Below are 21,269 nucleotides of genomic sequence, written 5' to 3'. Positions count from 1 at the left end.
GAGCCTGATGCGGGACTCGATCCCAGGACCCTGAGATCATGACCTGAGCCGAAGGCAGTGGCTTAACCCACTGAGCCACCCAGGCACCCCTACGTTTGTATCTTTAGGGTAAATACCCAGTAGTGCAATTGCTGGGTCATAGGGCAGTTCTATTTTCAACACTTTGAGGAACTTCCATGCTGTTTTCCAGAGTGGCTGCACCAGCTTGCATTCCCACCAACAGTGTAGGAGGGTTCCCCTTTCTAGGACTTTTTTTTAAATTGCTTTATTGAGATATGTTTCACATACAACACAGTTCACCAAATTATACAGTAAATTTAAATAAGTACAATTTAATGACTTTGAAAATTTAAAAGTCAATGGTTTTTAGTATATTTACAGATATGTGCAACCATAGAGCACTTTCATCACCTCTAAAAGAAACCCCGTACCTTTTTGATATCACCCTCATCTCCCCTATTCACTCATCCACCCACCTCCAGCCTAAGCAACCATGAATCAATTTCCTATCCCTATATATTTTCCTGTTCTGGATGTTTCATATAAAAGGACTCATACAATATGTGGTATTTTGTGACAGGCTTCTTTCGTTTAGCACAATATTTTTCCCCATCCCCTGCTCTGGGGTCTGTAGAGGGCACAAGGTACTGAGAAGGTAGGTGGGAGTGGGGAACAGCAAGGGTGCCTCGTGGATCAGGCAGATGGATTCAAAATTGAAGAAGGAATTGAGGATGGTGGCAAGTGGAGAGTAGGAGCAAAGATTCCCAGGAAACTGGGCACCAGAGAGAATTAAGTCAGAATAGGTAAGGAGAAGGGACAGTGGTCAATGGATTGGAGATCAGAATCAGATGGAAGAGTAGATGCAGTGAGAGTAACAAAGTGAGAGCAAAGGAACTAGAGGTTGTTATCAGGATGGCTGCTTGAATTTAAGATTTTAGGCATGGAATGGTTTTTAGAGGTGACAGTGTCCAAGAAGTTGCCATCAGAAAAGAGGCTGAAGAGGAGGGAGAGGTGTTGGAAGAGGTATCTCCATGGATATGGATGTCACTCTGGGTTAATATCAGGTCTTGGAGCAAGGAAAAGTTTCCATGCCAAGTAGCAGTGCGTTCAGTGAGCAAGGAGTGATAGGAAGGCAGATAAGACCAACTAGGATTGATTCAGATGGAGTAAGCCTCAAGAAGTATAGATTTTGACAAGAGGGTTGAGGAGTCACAGTATAGAAACAGTAATGTGGAATGAGGTGCTAGTCGACCTTACCGCCCAGCCCTGAGTCATGTTGGGGGTGGGAGACTGAGCATTCCACACTTTGAAGAACTTCAGGAAAAGGAGCTTTCTGGTTATGGCAAGAGGTAGAGTTGAAGTGGAAAAAGCAAAGCCTACAGCAAATGGTGTTAGAACAACTCGGTAGTTACATACAAAAGAATAAAAAGGAAACTTTACCTAACACAACATACAAAAACTGACTCACAATGGGGAGGGGGCACCTGGGTGGCTCATTTGGTTAAACCTCTGACTCTTGATTTCTGCCTAGGTCATGATCTCATGGATGGTGAGATCCAGCCCCATCTCAGGCTCCCCACTTGGGGAATCTGCTTGGAGATGCTCTTCCTCTGCCTCACCCCCTGTTCATGTTCTCTTTCTCTCCCTCTTTAAAATAAATAAATAAATATTTAAAAAATTAACTCATAATGGATCAATGATGGAAATGTAAGAGTTAAGTTTGGAAAACTCTTGGAAGAAAACATAGAGGAAAAGCTTCATGACATTGGATTTAGCACTAATTTCTTGAATATGACACCAATAGCATAGACAACAAAAGAAGAAATAGATAAATTGGACTTGATTGAAATTCAGTTGAGTTCATTGAAATTATAACTTTTTGTGCATCAAAGTACACCGTCAAGAAAATAAAGACTGGAGCAGTTTCTCAGAATGTTAAACATGGAATTGTCATACAACCCAACAATTCTATTCCTGGGCATAAGCCAAGAAAGTTCATAGCGTATTTTCACAAAAATGTATACAAATGTTTATAACAGCATTGTTCATAATTGACCCAAAGAAGAAACAACCCAAATGTCCACCAAGTATTGAATGGTTAAATAAAATGTGGTGTGTTCATACAATGGAAAAGTATTCAGCCATAAAAAGGAATGAAGTACTGATACATGGTTACCTTGAAAACATGCTAAGCAAAAGAAGCTTGTCACAAGAGAACACATACACAGCTGATCCTTGATCAACGTGGGTTTGAACTGCATGAGTTTACCTATATGCAATTTTTCGAAAGTCCACACCATAAGTATATTTTCTCTTTCTTAAAATTTTCTTTTCTTTTTTTAAATTTTATTTATTTATTTATTTATTTAGCAGAGAGAGAGAGAGAGATCACAAGTAGGCAGAGAGGCAGGCACAGAGAGAGGGGGAAGGAGACTCCCTGCTGAGCAGAGAGCCTGATTTGGGGCTTGATCCCAGGACCCTGGGATCATGACCTGAGCCAAAGGCAGAGGCTTTAATCCACTGAGCCATAGGCATCTGTCTTACAATTTTCTTAATAATGTTTTCTTTTCTCTAACTCACTTTATCATAAGAAAACAGAATATAACACACATATATATATGTGTTAAAATATGGATTAATTGACTGTTTATGCTATTAGTAAGGCTTCCCCGTCAGTAGTCAGCTATTAGTAGTTAAATCTGGGGGCAGTCAAGAGTTATCCACAGATTTTCAACTGCACAGGGAATTGGCCTCCCTAACCCCCTTTTGTTGAAGGGTCAACTGTAGTATGATTCCATTTATAGGAAACACCCAGAAAAAGCAAATCTACAAAGGCAGAGAGTAGATTAGTGGCTCCCCAGGTCTGGGAAAGGAAGGAAGGGGGAGTAACTGCTCATGCGTTGTACTTCGGGGCTTCTTTCGAGGGTGATGAAAATGTTCTGGAATTAGGTAGTGATGATGGTTGCATGACTTTGTGAGGGTTGCACAACCCTTAGTGATCTCTATACTAAAAACCACTGAATTGTACATGTTAAAAGAGTGAATTTTATGGCATATAATATGTAGAGTGAAGGAAAGGAGGGAGGGGGATGGAGTCACTGTAGATTCGGAGATTCCAGAGGGCACAGGTGAAAAGGCTTAGGAGAGAGGGAAAGCAGGAGCATCTGTCTGGATGGGGAAGGAAGGTGACACCTGGGCAGTAATGAGGGAGGGAGGGAGAGGAGGCCTGGAGGGACAGGAGGGGGCCAAGTGTTCAAGGAACCGTTGCCCTGCGGATTCCGGGGTTTAGAGGGACCGAGGCAGCTTGGGAAGCCCAACAGGCTCAGCTTCCCTGAGAGCACTGGGATGTGGTCACAGTCCAGATGACTGGAGGAAAAGAAGGGGGCTCCCAGGGTGGCTACCGTGGGATCTAGAGATGGAAGTTTCCAGAAATAAGGCAGTGGAGCAAAGCAGGCTGGCAGTGGGAAGGGGACACTGTGCCTTCCCGGGCTTTGAATGTGGTTCCCGGGCTTTGAATGTGGTTCCCAGATCTTGGACTCCCTGTAGGAAGTGAAGTTCTGTGAATCCCCAAGAGAAAGATCAGATTCGAAAATGCCAAGAACCACTGCGCTCTGTCGGAGCTCTCTGTACAAGAACAAGCCGGAGAAGGTTAGATAAATAAGCAAAAGGGATCCAGGGCCTGGGGCCAACCTGAGCAGTTACTTCCTGCTGTTGTTTATTGAGTTAGGAGCTGTTATGGGAAAACTGAACTATCAGAAACAGAGGCGGCCGGTTTGTCAGGCATTCACGCGGTCATTTATTAAGCATCTAGAAATGCCAGGGACTGTGCTTGGAATGCTGGATACAGACTAAGTACTGCCTCCCAGGAAGCTTGTGGAAACGTGGGCAGGGAGAGATAAACTAATCTCTAAGTAAGTAATTGCAAAATAATCCATTACAAGCATTTAAGAACCAGGAAAAGAGTAAGGAGCTACAATTCCGTGTAACAGGAATTGAACGGAACCTGGGGGTCAGAGCATTTCTCTGAAGACACGACATTTCAACTATCCACCAAAGGGGAGTGGGAAGTGAAGGAGGTACGAAGGAAGGCCTTGGGGGCAGGAAGGAGCTTGAGGCCTGAGCTGGAGTTAAAACTTGAGCTGCAGCTGTGGAGAGTAGAGAGTCACAGCTAGAGAAGCAGAAAGAGCCAGATCAGGCAGGCATTATGGGCTCAGTGGGAGATTCCGGGCTTCATTTGAAGAACAAAGGGAATGGAGGGGGACAATAATAGGGGAAAGACAGGGGACAGCAAAGCTCCAAGAGGGGGCAGTAGAGGAGAGGGGTTAAGGAGCAGGGAGTCTGGAGGCAGATGGCATGGGTTCAAATCCCAGGTCTGCCACTACAACCCATGTGACCAAGGTACAAGTCAGCAAACCTCTCTGTACCTCAGTCTCCTCCTCTGTAAAATGGGATAACAACAGTACGTACTTCAGAGGATCCTATCAAGAGGATTCAGTGATAAAAGCTTGGCTCATACTGAGTGAGGAAGAATTGCTGACACGGGTAGGCTTGGCAGGAGCAACTCTATCCCGGGGAATCTCCCCCACCTCCAGACAGCCATTTTTTGGTGCTAAGAGCGATTGGCATTCAGGAAAGTTCTGGCTTTTCTAGTGGCTGCCACTTTGAAGGCAAGAGGCTCTTGGCCTTGGAAGACCAACGCTGGCAGCATCGTCCCTGTGGCTCTGGCTATCCAGCGAGCTCCTCCAGAACAGGGACCCTGCTGACACTCTGTCTTTTCAGGGCCTGGAACGTGGGAGTGCTCAGTACTCACTGGAGAGACAGATTGCGAATGAATGAATGAATGAATGAATGAACACATGGAAGGAGCTGTGAAGAGTACTTACACTCTGCGTAAATAATGAGCATTCCCTCTGTGAGGGCCATTCCCGCCTGAGGCCCTTCCATCCATAGCTTGTCCTATCCCATTCTCTGCCATCTTGTGAGGTGGGGGCTACCAGGAGACACTTCCAGTAAGGGAATGACCTTGGGAAGGAGAGTCCTCTTTGGGGAGCCCTGGCCATACATCAGGGACTCTACTTATTGAGAAGCTCATCTGAGTTGTTGCCCCAAAGAAGGGCTTTTGGCTAGAAGTCGGGCTCCTGGAAGCAGGAATTCAGCTGGAAAGCAAGCGATGCTCGAAATAGTTTCTCTAAAGCTCAAGCTGCATACACTTCATGGCTATGATCTCATCTTCCTTAGCAAGGCACAGGAGTGACGGGGTATTTCACTTGTTTTTGAGAGGGAGAAGAGGTGCATCCTAGTGAGCCATAGGCCCCCCAACACCCACCCCAGCAACCTGGTGGGGGGCTCAGAGCAGAACCCAGGCATCCTCTGTTCCCGGCTGGTAGAACAGCCCCCCAGCACACCCCCACACTCCATCTCAGAGAAGATAGGGAGCAGATCAGCTGGAAAGGCAGAGGGAGAACTGCTTTTGATCTTCCCCCTGCCCTCTCCTGTTCCAATGGAAGCCCCACACGCAACTTCCTGCAGGCTGCTGCCCCCCTTCCTCTCAGCCAGTGCCGCCGGCAACCTGCACCGCAAGCTGCCCCCTTCCCCAGCAGCCCTGCTGGCTTCTTCTCCAGAGACTATTATTTTGGGAGAGTGCTGAGTTCAGCACTGCGGCAAGGTGCAGTCAGAGGAGCCCTTCTGTCCTTAGCTGGCCCTCTGGAGCTGTTCTCGGGGCCAGGGCGGCCCCAAGAGCAGTGGCCCCTCCTGCACAGGGTCACTGTGTCCTGCGTCCACCTACCATCCGTCAGCCCCAAGGCTGTCAAGGCAGGTGGCACAGAACTGTGGGCAGGGGACGCAGCGCTGTCCAAGGGCTCAGCCCAGCCAGACCGCAGCTCCTAGAGAGACGATCAAGGTCTTGCTCTTGCAAGCACCACAGGACCTGTGCTCCTGCCCCCCCAGCCCAAAGCCTGGGGTCACTGGCTTCCCAGGGTTTGCCTTAAAGCCAAAGGAGAAGGCTGCCTGGCCTAGGGCCAGCTGATTGCACACGGGGCCAGCGGCAGGGACAGGACGCATTGCTGGGAAGAGAGACTTATGTAAGCCCTTCTGCCCCAGCGCCGAGATTAGTGGCCAGCAAAGCCCTGCTCCAACAGGGGCGGGGCCCCAGCCAGGACTGCAAACTGAGTCCGGTTTGGAGTAGGCCCAGATCCTCCCAAGGTATCCGTGTCCTGGTGGCAGATTGGCCGCTGGAGCCCAGGCAGCTGCCTGCCCTTCTCCTTCTGCTTACCAGTGGTCTCTGTTCCTCCAAGTGGGCCCCCGGGGTGGGGACATGCAGGGTGAGAAGGGCGCCCCCTGCAGAGAGCCCCCCCAGCTCTGAAAGTTCCTTTCGTTCCAGGTGTCCACGGACTGGACAATGAGGCTGGCCATGGCAGCCCTGTTTCTCGGTCTCACGATGGTGGTCTCCAGAGATGTGGAGGAAGGCGACTTGTGCTTGTACGAGCCCCTGTCTGACGCCGATGCTGTCCTCTGCAAGTAAGGCCGGGCGGGACTCCGGAAAGCAAGCAAGCAGGTCAAAACGGGGCTTGAGATCGCGGGGAGGCGTGTCTGCTGAACCAGGGAGCACTGTCTCCTAAGGCAGCCCCTGCGGACTGGCAGAGAGTAAGTGAGGCTGGGAGAACACCTGGATGGAGGACAGCATAAGGAAGGCTCTGGAGACAGGCTCCCGCCTTCCAGAAGGCAGGCTCTCAGCCCCAGAGGGTCTGGTCAGCTCCCCCTCATACCCCGGGACCTCCAGACCCGAGAGACTGCCCTCACCCTCTCTGCTGGGACCCTGAGGGACCATCCCTCTCCATAGCCCAGACTGCCCCCTTTTCCCCAGCAAAGTGGCATTTTAAAGAACAGTGGCAGTTGACAGAGGGTGTGAAATTGGACCCTCCCATGTGAGAGGCCATGGTTAGCCTTCCAGGGATGAAGCCCCAGGAGTGTGTGACAGGTGGGTCTTTTAGGGAGTGTGGCCTCTGGGTGCTGTCTAGAGAAGAGGCCGGGCGTCAGGGGTGGGCTTCTTCCTGAAGCTTCTCCCTGCCTGAGTCAAAGTTCAGCTCTCTCCTCATGGACCGCCAGTTAGAAAAGCCAGTCCTGATTGGCCTGGACTCGTGGCTCATCCTGAGGGCGGCCCCGGGCCACTCTGCCGCCAACCCTCTCTGCCCATTTGGTAGCTGATGGGACTGGCATCCCATTGAAGCCAATGGAAGTGAGAGTGTAGAGAAGAACCCTCCTCTCTACTTGGTCTCCTTGTGTACATTTGAATTCCTCCTAATGTGACTTCTAGAAAGATAAATACAGGTTTTCCCTTGAAAAGTTAGGTAGCTGAAACTGTCCCCCCCCCAAAGATGGTACACATTCTTATCAGTACCTTTTTTTTAACTCTGGTGAAACCACTGTGGGTGAAGTTTTGTGCGGGAGGAGGAAACAGTGGCTGCCTCTCACATGTGGGCTCCAGGCCTCTAGGTGCTCCACAGAGTGGAACCTTCCTGGGGGCGGCAGCCATTTTACTCAGGTAGGCAGGAGATCGAGTTCTCATGAGCTGGGGAGGTGGGCTGGGCCAGCCACGATCAGGCCCCCTTGCAGAACGCCTCTGTGCTTCCCACATTCATTACAGAACACTTAGAAAGTGATTGTGTGTATATGGTCCCTGGCTGCGACCAGCGACTGCCACCGGCGGGGGCCCCAGCTGCCCTTGGCTCTGCGCTGTAGGCCTCCCTCCACACACACGCCGGTGTCCCGGTGGCCTGAGAACTCTGGGGCACGGAGGGAGCCCCGATGTGTGTATCAGCATCCTCACAGCCAAAGAGGGGGCTCCAGAGATTAAATAACCAGTCTACAGCACTGCCACACCCTGCAAGTGTCAGAGCCAGGGTTCAGCCCCTTCTGTCTGACTCTGCACTCAACAAACACTCTTTCTGGCTGCTGACCTTCATGCAGGGGCAGAGCTTCTCAAACTCAAGGGAAGGGGAGCTTTCTTAGTCGCCTTCCCTCAGCTCTAAAAAAATGCCAGCTCAGGGAGCCTTACAAAGAGCAGAAATGTACTTTTTCCTCCTTCTTGCAAGTGCTAGCACATCTGGTGAGAACCCACTTCCTGATTCAGAGATAGCCATCCTCTCGCCATGCCCTTGCCTAGTGGAAGCACCCCCTGGAGGCCCCTGCTTCATGACGCCCTCACCCTGGGGGCTGGGGTTCAGCTTATGAGTTTGGGGGGAGGGGCAAATGCAGTTAAATTCTTCTCAGGAGCTCTTCTCAGGACTGCCTAGAATACACCAGCAGACCCCCAGTCTGAGAAACACAAACTTACTGCACTCGGGCTGCGTGGTAGGAACTGTCTCATTATAAGCCATCACTGCAAAAGGTTTGTCTTTATTGCTGGTAAAAGGCCATCACTAACGGACAGCACATTGTGGACATGCCAGACCTCTGGGGTCAGTACCTCCTGTGCTAAGACCCGCCCCCCCCAAGAATCCTGCTCAGCTCAGCCTCCTCCCCTTGCCAAGACAGCCCCCAGAGAATCCGTTCCCCTTGTGGTATTTGGAGTCTAAAAGAGAATTTGTAAATTTAGGCCTTAATATCAGAGAGTATGAATCTAGAAGAGGAATTATATTAATCGGGAGAAGCAGTAGGAAAACACTGTTAAAAGAAAAGCTCTTCCGCAGTGATATCTTACCTACCCCAAGACAAGCCTGAGTAGACCGACAAAAACACTGAGATTCAGGGGTGCACGGGTGGCTCAGTCGGTTAAGCATGACTCTGGATTTCAGTGCAGGTCATGATCTCAGGGTGGTGAGATCGAGCCCTGCCTTGGGCTCTGTGCTAGGCATGGAGCCTGCTTTACATTCTCTCTCCCCCGCTCTGCCCCTGTGCCCCACTGCCTGCGTACTCTTTCTCACTCTTAAAAAAAGGGACTTATGTTCAGTGTCTACAACAACAACAAAAAAACCCCCAGAGCCTCTGGTCTGGATTGGAAGCTCTGTCCTTGACGGTACGTCCCCTCCCGTCTCAAGGTGGGGGTCGCCTCTCTTTAACTCACCGCACTTCTAGTTTTGTCCCGGGACCCTGCATCGGAGGAGTCCAGTTTCTCTGCCTCCTGCTGGTCCTTCAGGCGGTGGGGTGTCACACTCTGCCTTTACCTGCAGCTCTTCTAAGCTGGGCACCCTCCTCTGTCCCTGGTTCTTCCCCAGGGGCCTGGCTCCTGGACCCCATATCTGGGACGTTGGTTGGAGACAGCCCTTTGCTCTTTTCCAAGGCTGGCGCCCCGCACTTGGACCCTGAGAACCACGCAGGGAGGCTGGGGTGCCCAGCGAGCCCCCTCAGACTTCTGTGAAGCTGGCCTCCCCTCCACGGCCTCTTGTCTTCCTCGCTCACAGGCCGCTAGAATTCTGAGCCCTTTCTGCTGGGACAGGCAAGGAGCCGTTTTCCTCTGATCCGGTTCTTACGGTGACCATCCCGTCAGAAGCCCGGAGAAGCGCATCTGCTCCCTGGGGAGGCTGTCAGGCCACTGGAGTAGTTCTCCCTGCACAGATCCCCCACACGGAGCGGCTGCTCACCTTTGTTGTGTCCTGGTTTCTCCGGGTGGGGTTCCACTGGGCAGCGGGGGCTTGGAGCCTCTCCGGAGGCTGTCCTCAAGCTGCGGCCTCATCTGAGGGGGTGGACTGGCAGGGGTGGGGGGCTCGGCTCCCCAGGAGCTTGCCCGTGTGGCTATTGACAGGCCTTGGTCCCCTGCCTGAGGGTGGCCTCTCCGTGGGGCTGTTCGTCACACCACAGATGCTTTCCCCAGAGCCTGGCTGAGCGGGAGGGCATGTGAGAGGAGCCACAGTCTTCTTATGACATAATCTTGGAAGTGATGTCCCACTGCTGCTGCTAACCCTAACCCCCACCTTCTCCCAAATCCAGCCCCACTCAAGGGGAGGGGTCACACTCAGGTGGCAGGACCAGGAGGCGGGGATCTCGGGGTGGGGGAGGGGGTATCACGGACACTGTGTGCCACACCCATGTCCCCGTCCCCTCAGTTCGCCAACAATGAGACCCTGTGCGGGTTGCTTCACTTTCTGTGGGCCTCCACTTACTCATCTGGGGGAGGGGAATATAGCCACGGCTGCTCTGAGGAATCCTACGGAATGAAATACTATGTGTGCAGTGCTCCTGATCCATTCCCTTCCCCCGGCCTCTTATGCCATGCGAGATAGCGACCGTGCTGGGACCAGAGCCCCCGGCCCTCCCCTCGGCGCTCCCAGGTCCTTGTGAAGTTGACCAGGAAGTGCCCCACCTCTGGGGGATGGAGAGGGTACATGCCCCATGTGAGGCACCCCATGAGCCGGAAGAGGGCACAGGTGCTAAAGTGTGTTCTTACTCAATTCAGTTTTCAATTCATTCACCTCAGGCTTGTCCAGATCTTTTTTTGAGGCTGATTGGATCATCTGTTTTAATCAATGACCCACTTGTTCAATGTTATTAATCAACTTTGTGACTCTCACAAATTAAACAGATTTGCCTTCTGTGTCCTGATCCAAGTCTTTGGCAAAACTGCTGAACGGGACAGAGGCCCACACGTGCCCCCGGGGCCTGGCCTGCCGTGTGGGGCGACGGGAGGTTTTCAGACACTGGGCTGGCAGCACCCCATGGTGTGACCAGGGCCAGGAGCACGGACTCAATCCCTGGTCTCCTGGTGCCTACATTTCCAGGGGCCGCTCTGCCGCTTGAGGCCCACTCATGGGACGTCAGCTGGCTGCTTTTGCTAAACTGTTTTAACATTTGTAGCAATTCCACTAGGATAAAAGGAGGAGACCCATTCGTCCCCTGGAGAAGGCCCCTGGGGTCCTCTGTTTCCCTCCTTCCTGGCCGTTGGCCCTTCCCAGTTCCGGGCTGTGTCCTGACTCTCCAGCAGAGGGTCCCCTCTATTGGCCTTAGACCTTGCTAGGTGCAATGTCAGACAGTCATGGCCGAACCAAACCAAAAGTTCTTGAAAATATTACTGTTGGGGCACTTGGGGGGCTCAGTTAGGGAAGCCTCTGGCTCTTGGTTTCGGCGCAGGTCATGATCTCAGGGTCAGGAGATGGAGCCCCATGTCGGGCTCCATGCTGAGTGTGGAACCTGCTTAGGATTCTCTCTCTCCCTCCCTCTCTGCCCCTCCGGCTACGCAGGGCCACTCTCTCTTGAAAAATAATGATAATAATAATAATAGTAAGTAATAATAAATAAAATGTTGCTGTGAGGAAAAATGAAAACCCATCCCTAAAACTTGTTCAAAAGCAATCAAAACCATGGCCTCCAAAAGGAATTACTATAACCTCACCAAGAGGTAAAAGAAACAAGTGAGCTGAGCAAACCGGAAGTTGAGCTAACCGGCCCGAGGCTCCTCGGGGTGCTGGCCCACTGAAGCGTCCTGCCCCTGCCGGGGGTTTAGGCTCTGGCTGCCAGCGCCCAAGGTGGGATCTCGGGGGACACTGAAAGGGTGAAATGGAGCGGAATGTGGGGCTCTGCACCGGAAGGCTGTCCTGGCCTTCCTCGCAGATCCAGAGCTTGGGAGCCCCTGCTCTCCGCAGCATCTCCTCACTGGGCCTCCTCCCAGCCTCACCCCCAGCAAGGGAATCGTGGCCAGCCCTGGGTGACCCCTGGCAGGCTGTGGAGCTGCTCAGCCACGTTGGGCTTTTCCGCAAAGGCGGAGGACCCACCTTTTCTCTGTCTGTGAATCATCTTAACCAAATGCACCCTGCCGAGACCCTGGGTCTTGGTGATTAAAAAAAATATGGCGGAACAGAGAGAAAGGGCAAATTTAAAAAAAAAAAAAAAAAAAGTTGGTTCAAAGATCTTGGTTTTTTTTTTTTTTTTTTAAATATCAGTTTGACAGCCTGGCTTACATCCCTGAGTTTTGGTTACAGGTGAGCCCTTAAGGCTAATCCTGATGGAGTTTTGGGAACAGCCCTCCAGGGGAACAGGATTCTTAGAGCATTCATGCTGTTCAGCTCTTTCAGGGAAAAAGCAGACAAATGGATTCATCCCACTGTCTTAGGGACCAGAGAGTTTACCCCCTACGAGACATTTGCATTCTGAAAGTACAGGGAGTAGTAGGTCGAGGGCCTAGGTTATCGGGCGACACATGACCCAGAGAGGTGGGTTAGGGAAACTACCAGGGACGATTGCCGGACTTGGAGGGGATCTGGGTTGTTTAGGGTCGACGAAGGCTGGACCCGTGAAGAAGGCTGTGCGCACTTGCTAAACCTTTCTTGATGTAAAGAAAACATTCCTGGAAAGCACTGTGTAAATATCGTTCTTATAAACCCAATCCTACTTTAAAGACACTGACCAGGTTTGCCTAAAGATGTATGTTCTTCCTGAGGAGTAAATACAGATGACCGTTAACATCTTCTGACCGCTGGTGGCTCGTTGTAAACATCGATCGCCTTCTTCGCTCCTCACACCAGCGCTATCAGTACGTACGGTCCATGTCCCCATTTTACAGGTGAACAAACTGAGGCACCAAGAGGTCAAGTAACTCTTAACACACACTGGTCACACTAGAAAGTGACCACAACTAGTTGGTAGCAGGCCTAGGATTCAATCCCACTTACTCCACATTCTCCACAGCACAACTGAACGGTGTGAGCGCTCAGCCTGCCCCAGAACTGACATGGGCTGACCATCTCCCTCTCTCCATAGGGGCCTTGAAGTTTTCTACCCAGAGCTGGGGAACATCGGCTGCATGATTATTCCCGACTGCAACAACTACAGACTAAAGATCACCCACTGGGCTGAGCCCATAGTCAAGTTCCCTAGGGCCTTGGAGGTAAGTGAGCAAGCCTGGCCTGGAAGGGGAGGGCCATGGGTCTTGGCTTCCCTCTGAGCATGCTCATCTGGGTGACTTGAAGCCATGGGCAGGGCCATCTTGGTTGGGTCTGGGAGTCCCACGTGACCACGGATACCACAAGCATGTGCCCTCCTTAGAGAAGCTCTATAACCTTGGAGGAGGTTGGGATGGGGGAATGGGGCTGCAGCCTGGGCACTGTAGTGGGACTCTGGGGCCGCTCTGCTGGGTCTTTGCCTGCTCCCAGAGAAGCCTTGCTCCTCAGTGCACGCGGAGACCAGCTGGTGTGTGCTTTGGGGTTGGCAGAGAAAAGGAGGAGAGAGGGAGTCCTTTCTCCAGGTGCAAGGTGGCTCGGCTTTCAGAATGATCTTCCGGACGTGGAGGAGCTAGTTTGTAATGGGCTAAATAAGAGGAGTAGTGCATCCTGACTCCGTCCTTACAATATGAAACACACCTGAGAGTTTGCTCGCACTTGTCTGAAACAGAAGATTGAAGCATTTTTAGGAATCGCAAATAAGTGTTCTTTCTACCAGGAAATGACTAGTACTATCTTGTTCTGGAAGCTTCCCTTAGATTGGGGATGCAGTAAGCCTGGGGAAGGGCCATGGAAGTAGGAAGTGGGACTGTGGCTCCTGCTTGCAGTGGCCAGGCCAGGTCCTGGGGGCGCTGCTCCAGTGTTCCGGTCACTGTCTCTTTGTTTCTTGACTCCTGGGTCACACTGAGCCCCCAAAGTGTCAGCAGTGGAGGGCGACTCTGCCTCCATCTTTGTGGTGTTTGATTAGGAGGTGCCCATGTCAACCTACATACCAGGACTGTGATGTGGCCGGGAATCAGGCCACAAATGGGTGGAGATGGAAGGGTCACGGTCAGGATGTGACCCCACACACACCACGCGGACGCGCACAGCCTTCTGGTCCCTTCCGTGTGCAGCGGCAGGGAGAGGCCACTGACGGCTCTTCCCCTCTGTCTGTCCGGCCTGGGGACTCTCGGTGCTGCTGTTGATCAGGCCTGATGGCGGTCAGGACAAACACAACAAAACAGCAAGTTCTGGGGTGGAGATCACAGCGTCCTCACATGGAGAGGGTAGATTTTTCTCTCTCTCTGGGACTGTTTCCACTATCAGGGAACCAATACACTGTGATGTGTCCCACAATTTATGAGACTGGGAACACAAAGCTTTGACTGGCTATTGTGTTTGCGATCGTGACAAATGTCCTTTCCTCCGGGACTCTAAGCAAGCAGTAATAAGGGTGCCTTCTGGGTCTCCTCTCCCTCAACCCTCCCAAGCCCCATGCTCATGACCATGCAAGCACACACACGAGCACACCTGCACGTCAGCCCTCCTCCCTGGAGACCCTTGGCCTGGGTTGCACCATTGGACACGTGGGAGAGAAGCAGAGGAAACATAGGACCCTGAGATTCTAACGCTCAGAACAGGATGTGGAGGGCTCCTGCAGGGCAGGAGCCCAGTCTTTTAGGGAAGAGTATAATGCTGCACCTGGGACAAGATGCTCTACTTTGCCATTAATTCACTTGTCCTTGGTTCTGCCACTGAAGGAGTAAGGAGGTAGATCCAAAAACTCTTTCGCAGCCCACTGACTGTCCCAGGAGGGTTTCTCAAACGGCTCCACTCTGAGTGATATTATAGCAGATGGCCACTAGATGGCAGTGCAGACTTTTCTGAGTACCTGGTGTACTTGGTTTGAAGCAAGCTTGGGAAGTCTGCCTTTGATTTGTCTTGGTCCATACTGATTGTCCTGGGGTGTGAATGCATCCTGGGGTGTGAATGCATCACCTCCACCAGGTCATGAAATTTCCCACCCTGTCTCTGTCCAGAGGCGGGATGGTGAAGAAAACCTGGAGACTTATGAGGACCACAGAGCTGTGATTAAGAAAGCCAAGGAGGGTCTACGGCCATACCACCCTGAACGTGCCCGATCTCGTCTGATCTCGGAAGCTAAGCAGGGTCGGGCCTGGTTAGTACTTGGATGGGAAGAAAGCCAAGGAGGGGCGCCTGGGTGGCTCAGTGGGTTAAAGCCTCTGCCTTTGGCTCAGGTCATGATCCCAGGGTCCTGGGATCAAGCCCCGCATCCATCGGGGCTCAGCAGGGGGCCTGCTTCCTCCTCTCCCTCTGCCTGCCTCTCTGCCTACTTGTAATCTCTGTCTGTCAAATAAATAAATAAAATCTTAAAAAAAAAAGTCAAGGTCAGAAGTTTCACCAAAAAAAAAAATGGTCAAAGTGATGGAAACAAAGGAAGAAAAAGTAATATTCTACTACTGTAGAACTTGACTTTTTTTGGAAATATAGCTGATGTTTGACAAGGCAGATTCAGTTTGAGTTCCCAAAAAACACCATTAATCAAGTGGTACCCACTTTATGCTGGATACTGTTCATGTGTCATTTCATTTAAAGTTTTCATCAAGTCTGCAAATGAAGTGTTTCTTTGGTTGAGACTGTCAGTAGCAAGTAACAAAAGCCAGTTTGACTGGTTTTTGGTTCACAAACCAAAAACTCCAGGGATAGCTTCAGACATGGCTGGATCCAGGTGCCCAAACAACATCACTAAAAATCTTTCTTTCCCTTTTCTCTGTGCTGGTTTTATGTGTAAATAGACTCTTTCCTTGTGGTGGCAATGGCAACTCCATCAGCTTCAGATTTGTGTTACTAGTTTATCAATCCTAGTGGGTATAGGTTGACACTTTACAACCATTAAAAATCCCAGGATTTGTCCTGCTTAGATCACATACTTATCCCTGAACTAAACACCCTGGGTAGGCCCATTAAATCTACAAAAGCTGGAGCAGAAGAGGATGGTTCCTTCAAAGGAGAATCAAGGTGCTGGTTGTTAGAAGGGAGAAAAGATATTGGGTCAGAAAAACAAGAGAAGTTCTTGCGGAAGAATTTAATCAAAGCAGGTGCAGAGCTGGAAAGTGGCAGAACCAGGGTTTAAACCCAGGTCTGCCCAGCATCAAAGGCTTGGCCACGGGACCACTGACAATGGCTCTCAGGGGTGACATCAGGGTGCTGGTACCGTTGGAGAGGGCTTGCTGAACAGAAGCTTTCCTGGGGCAGAAAGGAATGGTTGCTAAGAAGGATGGTGATGAAGAGGGGGAGACAGGCCAGGGACAATGGGAAATGAGAAGATGAACAGAGCTTCCCTGGAGGGGTAGAGAAAGCAAATATCTCTAGAAAGAAAGCAACTGGAAAAGTTGGAGAGGAAGTGGATGCTATCTGGGAATAGGGTCCCTCAAAAGAGCAGTCAGGGGAACAGAATGACAGAGAAGAGGATTGTAAGCATTTCCTCTGGGCCCAGAGCCTGATGAGAAAGGACAAACAGATAGCAATGGGCTATGTGGGGTTAGTGTCTCGTTTCAAAGGTGATTACAGCAAAAGCCACCAAAGCAGCAGGTGCCTGTGGTGCCTTGGAAGCTCCCACCACCACCACCAAGCAAGCCCCGAGGCCCTGGAAGGAGGTGGTCAGTGGGCCTGGGACTGTGTCTCTGCGCCTCCTAGAGGTCTTCCCTTCTGCACACCTTTGCTCAGGCCACTTCCCATATCCGGACCTTGCATTCTGGGACACCTTGATCACACCAAAATGCCTCTTCTAAGAAGCCTTCCCTGATTGCCTCCCACTTAGCCCTCTCCTCATCCCTGGCTGGTCTCTTCTTTCTATGAGCTTTTTATTTTTTTTTAAATTATTTTTTAAAAGATTTTATTTATTTCCTTGACAAAGAGAGACATAGTGAGAGAGGGAACTCAAGCAGGGAGAGCAGGAAAGGGAGAAGCGGGCTCCCCGTCGAGCAGGGAGCCCAATGCAGGGCTGGATTCCAGGACTCTGGGATCATGACCTGAGCTGAAGGCCAATGCTTAATGACTAAACTACCCAGGCGCCCCTCTCTGAGCTTTTTAAATGTCCCCTACCCACCAGACCTGGCGTTTACTTCCTCTGGCTTGTATTGTTGTTGCTTATTTCTATCTCCCAGAACCTTGACCTGTGTATAAGCTCTAGGAAAGTAGGACCGGCCACAACCCCTTACCACGTTTGCAGATCCCATGTTGGCTGACCAGGCGAGTGAGTAGAGAATGAATGAATGGCAGGGGAAGGACACCTCCTGGAGGTGAACCATGAGATGTGTGAGTCCCACGGTTTGCCTTTTAAGCTGCTGGGTGCCCAGGTGAGCCGGGTGGACTCTGAACCCAGCGCTAGTCCCTCCTCCACCCAGGGCGGCGGGGGGGCGGCTCAGGGCTGGAAAGGGGACAGCCAGGAGACAAATCCATCTGGTTTCCCAAAAGGCAAAGTTGTGCAGGGAAATGTGAACGGTCCCTGTGTCAATAGTCCTGAGAGCTGAGAGAAGTCTTGAAATAAGAGGCAGCTTTCTCCCTGGGTGCTCTGACAAACATTAAGAGGCAAACGTCTTAAAAAGCATCCCTTCTCAAGACGATGCAAACTGAAAGGCCCCTGAGAAGCTTCTTGACTGAGGCTTATTCTTCACCTTGAATTTCACCAGCTGGAAACCTTTTGAAGTGAAGAAATTGCCTTTAAGTGGGGAATATGCATTGCATTAGAGAGAAGGAATAAGGAGTCCTGCTGTCCCTCGGGTTTCCAGGCGGCTCCACCGCTTTCTCCTTCCCAGAAAGCAGGTGACTCTGAACAGCCTCGCCCTGGGTGGGACAGGCCTAGCCCCATGCCACCCTGGACCCACAGTGTCTGTGTTGCTGCTTCCTGGAGGCCACCTCCTTGCACTTGCGGGCCCAGAGTGGGGACAAACTTGGGACACAGGCGGTTGGCATCACAGACTCTGTGCTGAAAGAGACCTCGGAGCTAACTAGCCTGCCTCCCATCCTTCTCTTCATGCTCAGAGCAGCACAGGGCTGCTGAGGTCACAGATGATGAGTGGAGGTGGGACACAGGGCTCCTGACACGGGGTAAGGCTGGTTAGAGCAGCCCCCCACCCCCTCACCAATGGACGGGGCAGATTCTCTTACTCCCGGCAAGAAAGGGCAGAGGAGGGGCGTGCATACCTACAGGGGCAGCCAAGGGCGGCAGCCCAGCAGGATTTAGTGTCAGTGACAGGAAGTGATTCACTTAACACATACTCACTGAATACACAGACACCATATTAGTGCCTCCGAGCCCAAAACCGAAGGCGCCACAGCAATGCTCCCAGTCTAGGTGGGAATACGGGTAGGTGGCCGGCAAATGTGGGGTCGTGTGGTGTCAGGTCTGTGATACAGGAACTGCAGGTACCACGAGGACCGGGCAGGGCAGCCAAGCTGAGTGGCAGTCAGGGAAGGCCTCCAGGAAGAGGTGACCGGAGCTGACCTGCAGACAGTGAATAGACAGGGCATGAAGGGGAGGCCCCGGGTGGCTGGGTGACGGATGAGGCTCGGGAGAGGACAGGGTCACAAGGCAAGGGGCCACAAAAGCTGCTTGGCCTGGTGGGGAGTCCGGATTCAATATTGAAGTCAGGCTGGGGAGGGGCTGGTGAAGGCGATTGGATTAGCAGCTTGGGAAGGTGCCTTCCGTCCCCGGCATTCCAGGTGGGAGAAGGGAAGAAAGGAGAGGCTGGAGGCAGAGAGAACACCCCGTTGAAACAGTCAGCATAGGCGAGGGCATGAGCCATGGCACGGATTTGAGAGCTATATAGAAGTGGCATCTGCAGGGCTTGGTGACTGCAGAGGCTCGGGGATGGTGGGGTGGGGTGGGGGGTGGTATGACACTTGGGTTTCTGTGACGGTCAGCCAGAGGAGTGGGGGTGAAGCTGCAGCATCTAACTTATCCTCTAAAACAAGGTGCTTTGGAAAGTGAAGGGACAGGCTGTCAAGAATTATCGGGATGGCAGGGGTGACAGGGCACACTGTCCCATTATTAGGGCTTCCAGCAAGGGACACACTAGATCTACAGGGACAAAGGCCAGTGGCAGTGACTCTGCAGACCCTGAGTTTGAGGATCATGTGTGTGTGCAGAGGCAGGTGCTCCGTGAGCCCGCTGAGCAGAGCAGACAGGGCTGGAGGCCTAGACTGGGGTCCTCAGTGCCAGGGGGTGGGCAGTAGAAGCTGGAGGTGGCGGGACTCCCTCGGAGGGAGGTTATGGAAGGGTCCCCTGTGGCCCGCCTGCAGAGGTCAGACTGGCACAGGAGAAAGTGTAACTGATGTAACCCAGCCAGCTGCTGGCAAGCCCCGTCAGGGACAGAAGTGAATGAGAAAGGGACACGGCGGGCTGGGCACACACACCGAAAGTGTGCGGGAGACAAGGGGCACCCAAGCTATTGAAATGCTGGCCGGAAAGAGCCAGTTCTAAGGGCCAAAGCCCCATGCAGCAGAAATTGGAGATAATGGGCCCAGTGGAGAAGTTCACATCTGAGAAGAAGAACCACGAGGGTGGTGGAGGTCACACAAAGGGCAGGAGATTTCCTCAGAGGCCAAGGGTAGGAATCACGGAAGACTCAGGTGTGGGGGGTGGGGTGGGGGGAGCAGCCGCAGGGGCCAGGTTAGGGAGAGCTGTTAGATTTGGCAAATTCCCTGGCACTGCTCTTGAGGACGGAGAGAAGAGTTCCAGAAGGAGCGGCTGGGAGCAGATGGCAAATCCAGGACAGGGTGGGGGCTTCAGCAATACTCCGAGTGGTAGAGGGAACTCGTGACCTGCAACCCTAACCTGTGACACAAGCTTAGTAAATGCTATCAGCTGTCATTCTAAGAGACAGGCCTGGAATCTGAAGAGTACACGGCACAGAGGATTTGGGCTTCTGGAGAATTCAAAGGGCAACGCTTATCACCGTCTCCAACCCTTGCAGCCAGGTTTTGAAGTTGCAGAGAAACTTCTCACATAGGGTTTCACACGATCCTCCTAATAATGTTGGGAGCTAGGCAGAGTAGGTGAAGGGCCCTCCCAAGGTCACACTTGCCAAAGCTGGGAAGTAGGAGAGCCAGCTTTAGATCCCCTCCAGGTCCACTGTCTTCCAGCTACATAACTTTCCCTCTTGACTCCATCCTGGTTACTTGAAAATGGATGGGGTTCTGGGTGGCTTCATGCCGAAGCATCCTTGCCGCCAGCATTTTTGCTGCACAGCTCGTGGGCTATCATGCAATTTTGCTGCAAAAACAAAAATCATGAAAAACAAAAGAGGGACATCCATTAAAAAGGAGATAATGAAACGCAAAGAACAAATTACAAAATTAAAAAGACTCTCTTGTGAAGTATAAAAATATTTGAACATACCAAAAATGCCTACTGTGGATTCCTGGCAACTGTACACGTATCATTGATTTTGTAGATTATACGTAGCTAGGTACTTGTCTTCAAAGTCTTTCCTTCATGGCAGCATATACTTTTTTTTCTTGTTGATTCGCCTCCTTTTGCGGCCTCACACTTTCTCTCTTTTCACTGAGGTTTCCTCCTTCATCGAGGGAGGTATCAGTTTCCAAATACCGGGCTGTGCACCTGCTACCGAGTTTTGTATGGTGTGGCGACAGCCTTCTACACTATTGTTTGTCTCTGGCCTCTGGTTCCCTGTTACCGATGGGCATTCCAAAGTGCCACGGGAAATGTGGGTTGGAAACTCTGGGTCACTGTAGAGACGACCACGAGTGCTGAGATTGTAGAGGGTAAAGCTCTGCGGTGAAACCAACCGGTCAGCCGGTTACTTTTCGTCTTTTATGGCAAAGTTGCCTTACGGCCCATTACTTCCGCAGCAAACGTGTGTGTGCTGCCCAGATGCTCACGGCCGAAGAGCCAGACGCAGTCACCTGGTGTCTGCACTGGGCTCGGGCGGCCATTCCTGTGTCCAGATCCCAGTGGAGGCCTCCTGTGGGCCCCTCAGCCTGTCACCATTGCACGAGCAGGGGACTCTAGCCAACACGAGCCTTAGCCCTGCCCGCCACCAGAAGCACCTCGTAAAGGTGAGAACAGGCATGGTTGTCATTGTAAAAATACTGAACTCAGAAGTGCTTTGTGTGGCTGATGTTTTGCTGTTAAGGAAGCTCCTTGGCCTTGATCTTTATTTCCAGTACTTTCTCCCCACCCCACCACCCCACCACCTTTCTTGTCGTTATACTCACTGCTCCAGGGTTTGCAAATGTCTGGTCAGCCCGGAGCCTGACCTTCCTGGAGCTTTTTAATCAAGCCGCCTGTCCCCCGTGCACAGGGGTGCTCCTCCGAGCGCAGGCAAACAGGGTGTTTGCTCAGTGGTTGGGCATCTGATGTTGGCCAAAAGCTCTCAGTCAAGTGTGGGGAAACAGGTTCCAGATGTTTTTCAGATCAAATAATGTTCCTTTGAAAAAAAAAACAAAAAAACAAAAAACCGTGTGGGCCGCTCCTGGGAGGGGGCATGTAGGATCTGAAAGGAGAGTTCACTGGGTTTGCATCCTGGTTTTTTTTTAAAAAGGTCATTCAGCAAGTATCTGTGTGGGGCACGTCTCATGTGTGGGATCTATCTG

At 51.6% G+C, this 21,269-nt stretch overlaps 1 protein-coding gene across 3 annotated transcripts in view; it reads left to right on the top strand.

Moving 5' to 3' along the window:
- PEBP4 (phosphatidylethanolamine binding protein 4) overlaps window positions 1-21,269 on the top strand; it is a 236,366-nt gene that overhangs the window by 33,268 nt on the left and 181,829 nt on the right. For 2 of the 3 annotated variants that reach the window (XM_059371677.1, XM_059371685.1), the window contains 2 exons: window positions 6,380-6,516; window positions 12,688-12,814. In XM_059371677.1, the coding sequence (XP_059227660.1) occupies window positions 6,380-6,516; window positions 12,688-12,814 (264 nt within the window). Of the gene's footprint in view, window positions 1-6,112; window positions 6,202-6,379; window positions 6,517-12,687; window positions 12,815-21,269 lie in introns of those variants that run through there. The other variant, XM_059371692.1, reaches the window with a different exon arrangement.

This window comes from Mustela nigripes, chromosome 1 (assembly GCF_022355385.1).
Source record: "Mustela nigripes isolate SB6536 chromosome 1, MUSNIG.SB6536, whole genome shotgun sequence".
NCBI lineage: Eukaryota > Metazoa > Chordata > Mammalia > Carnivora > Mustelidae > Mustela > Mustela nigripes.
The sequence above is the reverse complement of the archived record's forward strand: the minus strand, read 5'-3'. Positions and strand labels throughout refer to the sequence as shown.